The sequence below is a fragment of the Nymphaea colorata genome, chromosome 4 (genome assembly GCF_008831285.2).
Source record: "Nymphaea colorata isolate Beijing-Zhang1983 chromosome 4, ASM883128v2, whole genome shotgun sequence".
Lineage (NCBI taxonomy): Eukaryota > Viridiplantae > Streptophyta > Magnoliopsida > Nymphaeales > Nymphaeaceae > Nymphaea > Nymphaea colorata.
The window spans coordinates 14167431-14179593 of record NC_045141.1 but is presented as its reverse complement, the minus strand read 5'-3'; the positions used below and the strand labels follow the sequence as shown (position 1 = coordinate 14179593).

The 12163-nt window shown below is 38.2% G+C and overlaps 1 protein-coding gene across 2 annotated transcripts in view; it reads left to right on the top strand.

The window, feature by feature from the left end:
- LOC116252214 (probable anion transporter 6, chloroplastic) overlaps positions 1–12163 on the top strand; it is a 48317-nt gene that overhangs the window by 7888 nt on the left and 28266 nt on the right. The window contains exons 7-10 of one of the 2 annotated variants that reach the window (XM_050077497.1): positions 744–805; positions 3019–3116; positions 3565–3680; positions 5717–5854. In XM_050077497.1, the coding sequence (XP_049933454.1) occupies positions 744–805; positions 3019–3116; positions 3565–3680; positions 5717–5854 (414 nt within the window). The remainder of the gene's footprint in view (positions 1–743; positions 806–3018; positions 3117–3564; positions 3681–5716; positions 5855–12163) is intronic. The other variant, XM_031626335.2, reaches the window with a different exon arrangement.

The window sequence follows — 12163 nt, the reverse complement described above, 5'->3', positions numbered from 1 at the left end:
GCTCCCAATGACTAGTTTCTAGCTGTTGGGACATAGCCAACAGCTATTTCAAACTACCAAACAGTAAAAAAATACAGAAAACAGAAAAGAAAAACAGAAAAATACATACAAGGATATATATATATATATATATATATATATATATATATATATATATATATATATTGTAGGAAATTTGAATGAGCTAGCTAGCTAGCAAAAAAAAAAAAGAATTTTACAGAAAAAAGTTTTGCAAAATAAACCTATATATATATTATATATTATATGTTTATTCACTGATACATATGAATAAATACATAATAATATAATATACTTACATACAATCCTAACTCCTAAGTCCTAACATTTTCATATAATCTAACAGTTATGACTTTCATTTGTTTATGCATTGTTGTCATTAATGTAGTCATCTATGCTAAGATGAGCTCTTCATACCTGCGTAATAAGTTGGCTTAGAGCCTCCAAATTAGAGTTCTAGAGTTCAATTGGGTTTTGTGTGCCTTGCTGTGAAACCGGACAAATAGGGACAAGGGAGAGGTAATCTAGAGTTTTGCATTGAGGGACAACTGAAATAGTGCAATAAGAACACACATCTCCATTTGGATAATCTCTCGCAAAACTAGAAAAATTGGTGGTTTTCTTCTCTCTCTCTCAGAATATGTGTACATATATGTTTGTGTGACATGAAATATCATCAGCATTTTTGGTGTCCTATTAAGAAAATGTTACATGTGATTGAATAGGTGCATAGGCTTTCAGTTTCTAGATGAAGTCCAATCATCACCTCACGAACACTTGTTAACAGGTAAGAATATAATCCATACAATTGATTGCAATTTCTGATCTAATAGTAGGCCATCTTTATCTTTACATGTATGCAAGTTCCTGCTGCATGCATGAGCATTGCTAATTTTGTTTCTGATTTCCATATGTGATAACTTACTTTTATGAGCTTTTGTTCTTAATATCCAATTTTTCAACTTACAACTTATAAAGAGTTTAATTGTGAGATACGACTACATTTTTTACTAGTTAAATGCTGTTCAGGAATCTACATATAATAATGTGACATTTCTCAAGAGGGAAAAGTGGATGCCTACAAAAGTAGCATCATTCTTGTGCTGGTGCTGCTCCTAATTTCTACATGGTTTCAGAAAAATGTATAGCATTTCATAGTTTTGACAAAGACAAAGAAAAGTCCGTCAGCTGACAATGTTCAAACATAAATATGAAATCCCATTCTTACTTTTTCATTCTTGTCGCTGATGAAATGATGGTCCTGTCCAATTTTGTGTATTTGTTGTTTTTTGCTGCATTAAGAGAAACAACGTAGCAAGTAGCAACAATAAAAAAACTGAGGCTTATGAGAATCACTCCTATGCCTCAGTAAAGAATGATCAACCCGAGTTTGAGAAAATCTTGTCTGGGATTGCAGAACATCTTTGAAAATGTTCACATTATAATAATTGATGTTGTCTGCAGCATGCTTTAATATAGCTACCATATTCTGGTATTCTTCCATATAGGCGTCATATGGCACGAGGAAGAACTTTTAAACATATAGATACTCTAGAAAAGTGGCATTCCAAGTTAAAAACCGTTTATGGTGTTAACCATGCAAGTTGTTATTTCAAAAATTGGACTTTCAGCTAATCCAAAATAGATGTTGGTCTTCAAATGGTTGGAAGATTCGGAAGCAACAGAAAAGCATTAGATATTTTCCTGTAACCATGACCTAACATAAAAAAAAAAAAACTGAAACCTTATGTAATATCATTTTCTGGTTATCAAGTTTATTTTTTGGTACCTTTCCTGTTCCAAACAATCTTGCATTAGAAATACATCATGCCTGATTAGTGAAGTTTCTCCAAATAAGAAAGAAAATTGCCAATTATTCTAATGCCAATTTATGGATTTCATAATTCCTCAAAACGGAGCCAAATATTCAATGTGGGCTGGTGGTCTCTCTGTTAAATAGGATATTAGGAAGTCTATGATTGCAGAGAGTTACATTTAATATGTCAGTTTCTTGTACTGTTTTCACCTTTACCATGGGCCAAATATTGGAAATCTTGGAAAATGCACAAAACCTTGCACGTCATTTTCTTAGTATTGATTTCACTATTGGCAATGGAAACTTGGTCTTGTAAGGGATGTAATGCATCAGAAAAAAGATTGAATTTCTGATAGAAGTAAACTGGCAGCATCTAGAAAAATTGGATCCAAAATTCTCAATGAAGAGAAATATCTGGACGCTACTGGCTGATGTCTGCTTAGGATTTACTGCATACTTCTTTGGACAGTGAAAATTGACAATATGAAGAGACCTAGTGAAAATTTTTTACTTAACAAGGAGTTGCACCAAGAATCACTAATATGAAGAGACCTTTTTTGATAAATCATTTTCTCAACAAGAAGTTAGCAGCTTCGAAAGATGGCTGCTCTGAAAGACCTGGAGAGACTGTCATTTGTCAATTGTGATTTTCTACATCAGTATCAATCCTGGGAGAAAAGTCAGCAGTAATCTTCTTTTGTGAAAGGAGAACCTCGATTGGTTGGTGTGAGCTGGTTGCATATCAGAGATTTGAATTTCAGTAAATATTTTTGGGAGGCTGAACAAGAATTTTTTCCTGTCTGTTTTGGATGCAGGGAGGATCAGACGCTTCCTACCCATTTATTTATTAATTCTTTTAATAGTTAAAATTATATGCTTCAAAGGTTTGTGGCTACATGCTATCTTCATGCAATTATGTAACATACGTGAAACATAATTGGGTTAATGAACATGACTTCCCTGATGGCGTGGAACATAATTGGGTTAATGAACATGACTTCCCTGATGGCAGTTACCTTACAGCAAGGCCAATTATGCATGTGTATCACTATCTATAGTTCAAATCCATAATGAAAGTCCCTACACTTCTTTTTCAGCTTTCTAATGTTCTGGATTTTGACCGCATAAATGCTGTTTTGTTCAAATGTTTATGTCCTTGAAGCCAGAACATATTGGTTTTGCAGAAAAAAGAAATATGAATACCAATGGCGTGCCCCTGGCATCTTCTGCAGAGAAAAAATCTTGGGATGCTTCTCTGTCCCAGTTAAGCCTGTCATTAAAGGTATCTGAATTCACTTGCTCTCATGGAATCAATCTATCCTTATTTGAGTTTTGGTTCAAGTTTTAAAATGTTCCCATGGGATTGAGATATCTGAATTAGGGCTATCAAGATAGTTTTGGCTTTTTTGAGATTTTGACCATGCAAAGCAAACTTCTTGGGTTCCTGTACAAGAAAATGAGACTATATATATAGGCACACACACATGCACAGAGAAAACAGCATGCATGTGTGCTTGTTATGAGGTACTGAGATGACAATTTTTTTCTAACATTAAGGTGTCCTCATTTGTATGAACTCAATCTAATGTTTTGTTTGATCAATAATTTTTTATTTTGAAGGTATTAAGATTACGGCAAACCATGTCTCATGACTTATGCAGGAGTTCTTTTTACATGATCTCTCCAATGTTTCTGTGATTGTCTATGGGATTGATTTATCTGATTTGTAGGACATACCTTGGAAAGCATTCTTCAAAAGCCATGCAGTGTGGGCGATGATATATGCTCATTTTTGTGGGAGCTGGGGTCACTATACTTGTCTCTCTTGGCTGCCTACTTACTTTAGGTATCTTGTCTCTATGACTCTAACAACATTACTTTTCTGTTTTTTTCCCCTATAGACACAACATCAATGAAATATTCTTCTTCACTCAAAGCCCAGTTATATAATTGAAAAAAAGAATGTTAGGACATGTTAAAGCATGTTAGGGAGCCCAAATTGGAGGATATTGACTTGGCTGCAATTTTTTTAGTGTTAGACGCTAGTATTTCTACCATCTCTATATGACTATTCTCTGGAATGGAATTCCCATCAAACACCCGTTGTTATTGGTGTCTCACTAATTTGAATAGTAAATGACAATGGATGACCTTGATCCAGATCTTTCTGATTTTCATGAGAGAAACAAGTGCTTTCTCAGGTTCAACTGAGAACATGAAAAAACTGGTTCATGCCTGATAAATAATTAGAGTTACGTTTTCCATAGTGATATTTTGTGGAACATAATCAAGATTTGGCCTTGACAGTCGAAGTTTCCACGAAGATTTGGCCTTGACAGTCGAAGTTTCCACATCATCGTGGTCTTTCTTCCAACCCAGGCACTTAGTCAATACCATACCTGGATCTTATTGCATTAGATATTGTAGAAATATGCAACGGAAGAGAGGAAAAGAGAAGAAACACACGATATACGTGGAAAACCTCAAGAAGAGGTGAAAAACCACGGAGAAGCTCTGACCTAGGGGCAAAACCGCAACCCTAGGAGAGAGAAAATTATATTCCACTTAATCAACAACACAACACTAAGTGGGATTATAAGGGGGAAACCCGCCTAGGGTACCGAGCCACTCTCGGTTCCCTTACACAAGATATTCTAACACTCCCCCTCAAGCTTGGCATACATGTCAAACATGCCAAGCTTGCTCACATTTTTTTCAAATTGAGATGTACATAAGGCTTTGGTTAAAACATCTGCAATTTGATCTTCATACTTCATATAAGGCAGAATCAACTCCTTTGAATCAATGCGTTCCCGTATGAAGTGGCGATCAATCTCCACGTGTTTGGTTCTGTCATGCAGGACGAGATTATTTGCAAGGTTAATCGCAGATTTGTTGTCGCAGTACATCTTCATCTTCTCTTCTATTTCAATTCCAATATCTGCTAGAAGGATCTTCAACCATAGCATTTCTGTAACTCCCATAGCAACCGCCCTGTATTCAGCCTCAGCACTGGATCTAGAACAAACTTGCTGCCTTTTACTTCTCCATACAACCAGGTTATCCCCTAGAAAGATGCAGTACCCTGTGGTAGACCTCCTAATATCAGTGCACCCTGCCCAATCTGCGTCAGAGTATCCTTCAATATTAAGTTGGTCTTGCTGAGTATACAGTAATCCTTTCCCTGGGTCATTTTTCAGATACCCCAACACTCTTTCTTCACTCTTCCAGTGACAATCAGTAGGAGCATGCATAAACTGACTCAACACATTCACAGCATAGGTGATATCAGGGCGAGTGAGGGTAAGATAGATGAGCTTACCAACCAACCTTTGATACCGACCTTTTCCTTCCTCATCCAGGATGTTGCCAGTCTTGATGCTTATCTTCGTACCAGACTCCATTGGAGTTAGAAAGGGCCTACATCCAAGTTTACCTGTCTCCTTTAAGAGATCCAGAGTGTACTTCCTTTGGCTCATAACAAGCCTTGTCTCTGATCGAGCAATCTCTATCCCCAGAAAGTACCTTAGTTTATCCAGATCTTTCAGATCAAATTCAACAGCTAACCTCTCCTTCATCTTCTTTTTTTCTTCTTCATCGTCACCTGTGACAATCATATCATCAACGTATACAAGAAGGAGACTCACCAAACCATTTCTCTGCTTAATGAATAGGGTGTGATCACCATTTTCCTGTTTGTATCCATTAATCTTCATCACTATCCTCAGTCTTTCAAACCAAGCTCTAGGAGTGTAAGCCCCACGATTTTCTTGCCTTATCCTTTTCCAACTATCAAGTTTATCAAAGGGAGACATTTGTGGAAAAGATAGGGATAAGGGCATATGTAACCACATTTTACAGCAAGGACTTTCTTTACCGCAGGCTTAGAGGAGCTTGTCCAACATTAGAAAGAAAGAGAGAGAGAGAAAGGGTGAGAAACGCTTCTTGCTCTCTTGTTGGAACGGAGGCTAGTGGCTGCTGGAAAGAAACCAGAAGCAGAAGTTGCCAAGATTTTCAGAGGTATGGGATTTTCAGTTATGAATGGTTCATGTAGCTTGTATCTTCTGATGATTGCCGGTGGATAGCGATTTATATGCATATTATACTAGTCGATCTGCGCATGCTATACCAATGTTCTTCGTTTCTAGCTACCTTTGATTTCCTATAGATAGAGCATGCTAAATACTGAATTGAATTGAAAAAAAAAAAAAACCAGCCTTCTTTCCCACGCTTGTGGCAGAGAGGCACTGGGTATCGGTGGAGCGCAGCGTCCTCCTCCTGTCGTCCCCTTCTCCCTGTCGGATCTTCACTATTGCAGCGAGAGGGAGACTGTGAGGACGCCGTTAAAGCTGGGAAGTCGTCGTTCTCACGGTGACAGTGCTGAGAAAAAGGGGAGCAGCTGAGGAGGCGGCGGCGGAAGCTGTCAGACGGCCGGTGGGCATAGCAGCAGAAGACCCAAAGTCGATCTCGCGCGAGACAGAGAGAGATCTCTCTGGTTTTGGTCATGGAAGCACGGTGGAGACTCCACCACCGGACGAACACGAAGACGAGGAAGAGGCGCTCGTGAGGAGAGAGAAAACGCAGGCGTGAAATGAAGAAAAATGAGCGTGGGCCAAATTTATATCAATGATGAAAAATTACAAAGCGGGTCCACCTTATTATCAAAATTTGCGAAAAAACTGTTATAACTTTTAAGCGTTCATGCCGCAACGTTTTTGCTGAAAACCTCTTCAAAAAGAGGCTTAGGAAAGTGATTTTCAGCAAAAACCATGCATTTAATAAGAAATCACGTTTTGGTACCTTCTGAATTCTTAAAAAATTACAAAAAGGGGGTTTTATAAATTAAAAACGAAATGATATGTTATATTACTTTTTGATGCTCTTTGTGGTGTTTAAAATTTCAGAAATATGATTTTCTGAAATTAACTTTGGAACCATTAGAGGAGGAAAGTCACCTTTGAGAATTTAAATATAAATTTTATTGTTTCAAATAAGGATTATAATATTGCTAATCGAGGTTTCTAGATGCGATGAGTTTTGCTCTATTGCTATTAAGTTAGGATTTAAAATAGCTGAATTATTCTGTTTAGAAAACCGAGCCTGAGGGCGGGCGGTTTCTGTGAGAGGTACTAGACGATGTCTAGCATTGGCAAACCCTCACTTTTGAAATTCGAAGGCGAAACGTGGACTTTGTGCGATGGTTTATGCGAGTGCGAGCTTTCTATTTTGCCCAGTGTTCGGTTTTGTCCCGGGAGGTAGTGGTGCGTCTGAGCTCACTGTTGACGCACGCTCCTCTGGCTGTACTGGAGGGCCCACTGGGTATTTGGCGGCACAAGGGCCCGGGATTCTGTTCTGTTTCTGTTTGGGAGCGAGACTCCTGGTCTCTCCACCCGGGTTCCTAGAGAGACCATGCTGCTGCAGCGGCGATCTGGGATATCTCAGGAGGCTTCACTTCAAGTGCCCTCGATCCGTTGGATCGCCTGGTGAAGAGATGTTCTGTTCTGCCCGTGAGTGCCCACGGGGATTTCTGTTACTCGGCACGATGACCTTGACATTGTCAGAGGACCACGGTTGGAAGCCTACGAAATTTTGGGAGGTTGTGCACACCTCGTTTTGTTGCTGAGCATGTGACGTTACTCTAATATGTGTTAAGATTTGAAGATATTTGTTTTACAAAAACCAAATATTATTTTGATGGGCCGTGTTCCACACATGGCTGGATTTTTCCATACTCAGAGGAATTCTGACCCTTCTTTCTATATCTACAGGTAGTCCTTGATAGATTTTGGCTTTGGAGCGACGATCTCAGTCTTGTGATGGACGGGCATTGGCATTCTGGGCACTGCGTCGGTTTTGGGGATTTGTGGTTATTTTTGTTGGGTCCAAGTATTTTATTATTGAAATAAAACAATGTCTTATGTTCTGGTCATGACTCAATATTGCTTCCGCTATTATAGAAATGAAAGAAAATTTTTGGTGTCAAAAATGTGAAAAGTGACTATAACAGTCACAAAGAATACATATAATACCAAAAAGGCACTAAGGCCAAGTGAAGAAGAGTAATACTCATTCAATAAACAATATAAAGGCTGTAAAACACAGCTTATGCTTTACAAAGACTGTTACAAGGATATTTATAAGAGAGAATAAGAAGAGATGAGCTAAACTAGCCGTTGGGCTAGTTCCAACAGCTCTTAATAGAGCTGTTGGAACTGCCAACGGCTAGTTTGGCAGAAATAATAAAAAAATAAAAAAATAAAAATAAAAAATAAAAAATAAAAAATAAAGAGAAAAGAAAGAAATAAACTAAATCCTAAACTAATTCCTAACTAATCCTAAACTAGCTCTTAACTAAGATAATACCTAATTAAGAGATAACAACAATAAGAAATCATATTTCTTAACACCCCCCCTTAAACTTACGGTGCTATCACCGAAAGTTTATCTAAAAGAAAGTTGAATCTGGGAGAACATAGAGGCTTTGTGAAGAAATAAGCCAGCTGGAACTCGGAGGAGACATATGGAAGTTTGATAGTCTTCTTCAAAAATTCTTCACGAACATAGTGACAGTCCATTTCTATATGCTTTGTTCGTTCATGGAATGTTTGATTCTTGGCAATGTAGATAGAACTCTTGTTGTCGCAGCATAAATCAGTGGGTTCTTCTATCTTTATTCCCATATCAAGGAGCATTTGGCGAAGCCAGACAATTTCCATAGTTGTAGAAGCCATGGCTCGATATTCAGCTTCAGTAGAGGATAGTGAGACTTTCTGTTGCTTTTTGCATTTCCATGAGATGAGTGATTCTCCTAGAAAAACACAAAATCCAGTAGTTGAGTGTCTATCATTAGGATCTCCTCCCCAATCAGCATCAGTATAAGCAATCAAGTTCAAGGAGGAAGAGGAAGACATAAATACTCCCTTGTTTATTGTTCCCTTAATATATCTGATGATACGAAGAACAGCTCCCATATGAACGGTTGATGGAGCATGTTGAAATTGACTCACAGTATGAACTGCATGAGCAATGTCAGGCCGAATGATGCTAAGGTACATCAAGGATCCCACAAGTTGTCGGTAAGGAGTGGGATTGGCAAGTGGAACTCCATCATCAATCTTCATCTTGCTTCCTACTGCTTCAGGAGTTTCTGTGACCTTATCATCTGTTATGCCTGATTTAGCAATGATCTCTGCAGCAAACTTAGTTTGTGACAAAAAATATCCTCTAGTAGAGTATGCAACCTCAATACCCAAGAAGTATGTTAGAAAACCTAAATCTTTCATTTCAAAAGTTTCTTGTAGTAATTTCTTACATTCTTTAATACCTTCCTTATCACTACCTGTAATGATCATATCATCAACATACAGTAGAAGAATTATGATACCTGCAGTAGTATACTTAACAAACAAGGCAGTGTCAGTTAAGCAAGAATGAAACCCATAATCAGAAATAACAGAATTAAAACGGTCAAACCAAGCTTTAGGAGCTTGTTTGAGGCCATAAAGAGCCTTCTTAAGTCTAAGAACTTTCCTTTGAGGAACAGACAACCCTGGTGGTACTTCCATATAAACCTCTTCCATAAGATCCCCATTTAAAAAGGCATTTTTAACATCCATTTGATAGATATTCCAGTTTTTAACAGATGCTAAAGCAATAAGGGTCCTAACAGTAGTCATTCTAGCTACAGGGGCAAATGTTTCCTCATAGTCAATACCATATTCTTGAGTGTAACCTTTGGCAACAAGCCTTGCTTTATACCTTTCTAGGGATCCATCACTTTTAGTTTTCACCTTGTATACCCACTTGCATCCAATAGTCTTTTTCCCTATAGGTAAATCTTGTATTTCCCAAGTTTGGGCTTTTCTCAAGGCATCCAATTCTTCTAACATGGCATTCTTCCACTCAATATATTTGGATGCTTCATTAAAAGTAGAAGGTTCAAAGTGAGAGTGAATGGCATTAATTCTAGCTCTATGAGATGGAGTAAAAGTTTCATAAGACACAAACCTATTGGGTTGTCTTACATTTCTAGTGGATCTCCTAAGGTTTTCTCCACTTTGAGTTGGTTGGAGATCAATGGTCTCATGATGTTCTTCTTCACCAACTTCTTGTTGCCGGTTTCTTCTATGATAAGTGATTATTGTTAAAATATAAATCCTTCACCAGCACGTTGAAGAGGAGTCTCTTAGGATTCCACCTCCTTGTAGAATGTGTTAAAATATTTAATGTCCTTGTAACATGTGAAGAGTCTCCTAGGATTCTATGTTATAGTTAATATCCTTGTTATATGTGAAGTCTCTTAGGTTTCTATGATGTAATTAATGTCCTTGGAGCTTGTGAAATCTCCTAGGATTCCACGATTGGAGACTCTTAGAATTCTGAAAATGAGATTATAAATAGAGGCCGTGCAAACCATTTTGGCTACGGCTTCTTCTCCTCAGTTTCTTCTTGTTTTCATTCTCTCTCTCTCTCTCTCTCTCTCTCTCTCTCTCTCCTGCGTGAGTGCTGTTTTCGGGTTACAGATATTGGTGCTACATTTCTATCATGGTATCAGAGCGCCAGGTTACGTTATCTCTACCAAACGAAATGCCCAAACAGGTCTGATCTGGTTAGAACTCTTTTCTCATCTTGTCTCTATCCTGAATTTACTTTTCTCTTGCGCAATTCTTGTTCCTTTTTCTTCTTGCTTACCAAGGACACATCTTGTTATATCGTGTCTTCTTTCCCTCTCATCTTCTACCTATATACCATTCCTTTCTGCTGTCATGGAAAACCTTTCGCATTCTGGCATGTCCTCAAGTTTTCTTCCTCACCTTATTACCGAAAAACTCAACCATGAGAATTATCTGATCTGGAAAAGGCAAATCATGCCTTTCATAAGAAGTCAAGGCCTCTTTGGACATCTCGATGGTTCAACAAAGGCTCCACCAATATCCGTCTTACAGGAAATAAAAAATGAGGCAGGAGAAGTTATTGCTGTTCATGAAGACAACAATCCTGAACATGTTATGTGGATGAGACGTGATCAAAGTCTGGTTGCGTATATTTTGTCCACTTTATCTCAACAAGTGTTACTTTCAGTTTCTGATGATTGTACTGCAGAAGAATTATGGGAAACCCTTGCTAATACCTTTTCCCAAATATCAGAAGCTCGAATTATGTACTTAAAGAAAGAATTTCAGAATTTGAGCAAAGGTTCAACGTCTATCATGGATTATTTGGGGCGTATTAAGGCCGTCGCAGACCAACTTGCTGCCTCAGGGAATAACATTTCTGATAAGGAAAAGGTGCAGCAAACCTTGAATGGACTTGGGCATGATTATCATGCTTTAATTACAGCTCTTGAGGTCCTTCCTGTTCTGCCTTCCTTCAACGAACTACAAGGTAAACTTCTCCAACATGAAATGAATATGAAAAGAGTTATTGAAAGGACTGATCAAGGGAACTCCCAAAATGTGTTGGCTATGAATGTAAAGTTTGGTAAGAGCCATGGGAACTCCAACCATGGTGGTCGTGGCATTCTACCAACACCACATAACCAAGGTATGTCTCCTTTGGATACTTCAAGAAAAATACCAATTTGTTTTCAGTGCAACAAGAAAGGACACATGAAGGCACAATGTTGGTTTAATCCTCAAAATAAAAACAAAAGGGTAAGACATGATTATAAACAAGGAGGACAAAGTTCTAAATCCACCGCTGAAGATATGCAACAGCTATTGATGGCCGCATTCTCAAAGATGACTATAAAGCAAAATGAGCAGGGAGAATGGTTCTTGGATTCAGGTGCAGCTACCCATGTGACAGGAAATGCAGGTAAATTGACTAACTTATCCCCTCATTACGGTAGAAGTTGCATTATAACAGGTGATGGAAAATCTCATCCTATTACACATATTGGAAATGCACATATTCCATTGTCATCCTCGTCTCTATCACTGTCTAATGTTGTTCTTGCTCCCAATATCAAAAAGAACATCATATCCATTTCTAAACTCATTGATGATACAAGCTCTTCTGTTGAATTCACACCTTCTTCTGTCTATGTCAAGGACCTCCAAACGAAGAAAATGTTCGCTAGAGGGGAGCGTCAAGGGAATATGTACGTCCTCAAGGAATGTCTACCCAAGGATTCATCCACTTTTGATATAGGATTGAAGACATTTTCTCTTTCTCATAATGCGTCATCAGTGCCAAGTTCTTGCCATTTTCAATCAAAAGTAAGGGGCCCTAACCAATTTTTGGAGTCTGATTTGTGGCATAGTCGGCTAGGACACTGTGGTCGACATTTCATTGAAAAACTTGTCACAGATAGTCTCATTCCAAGAT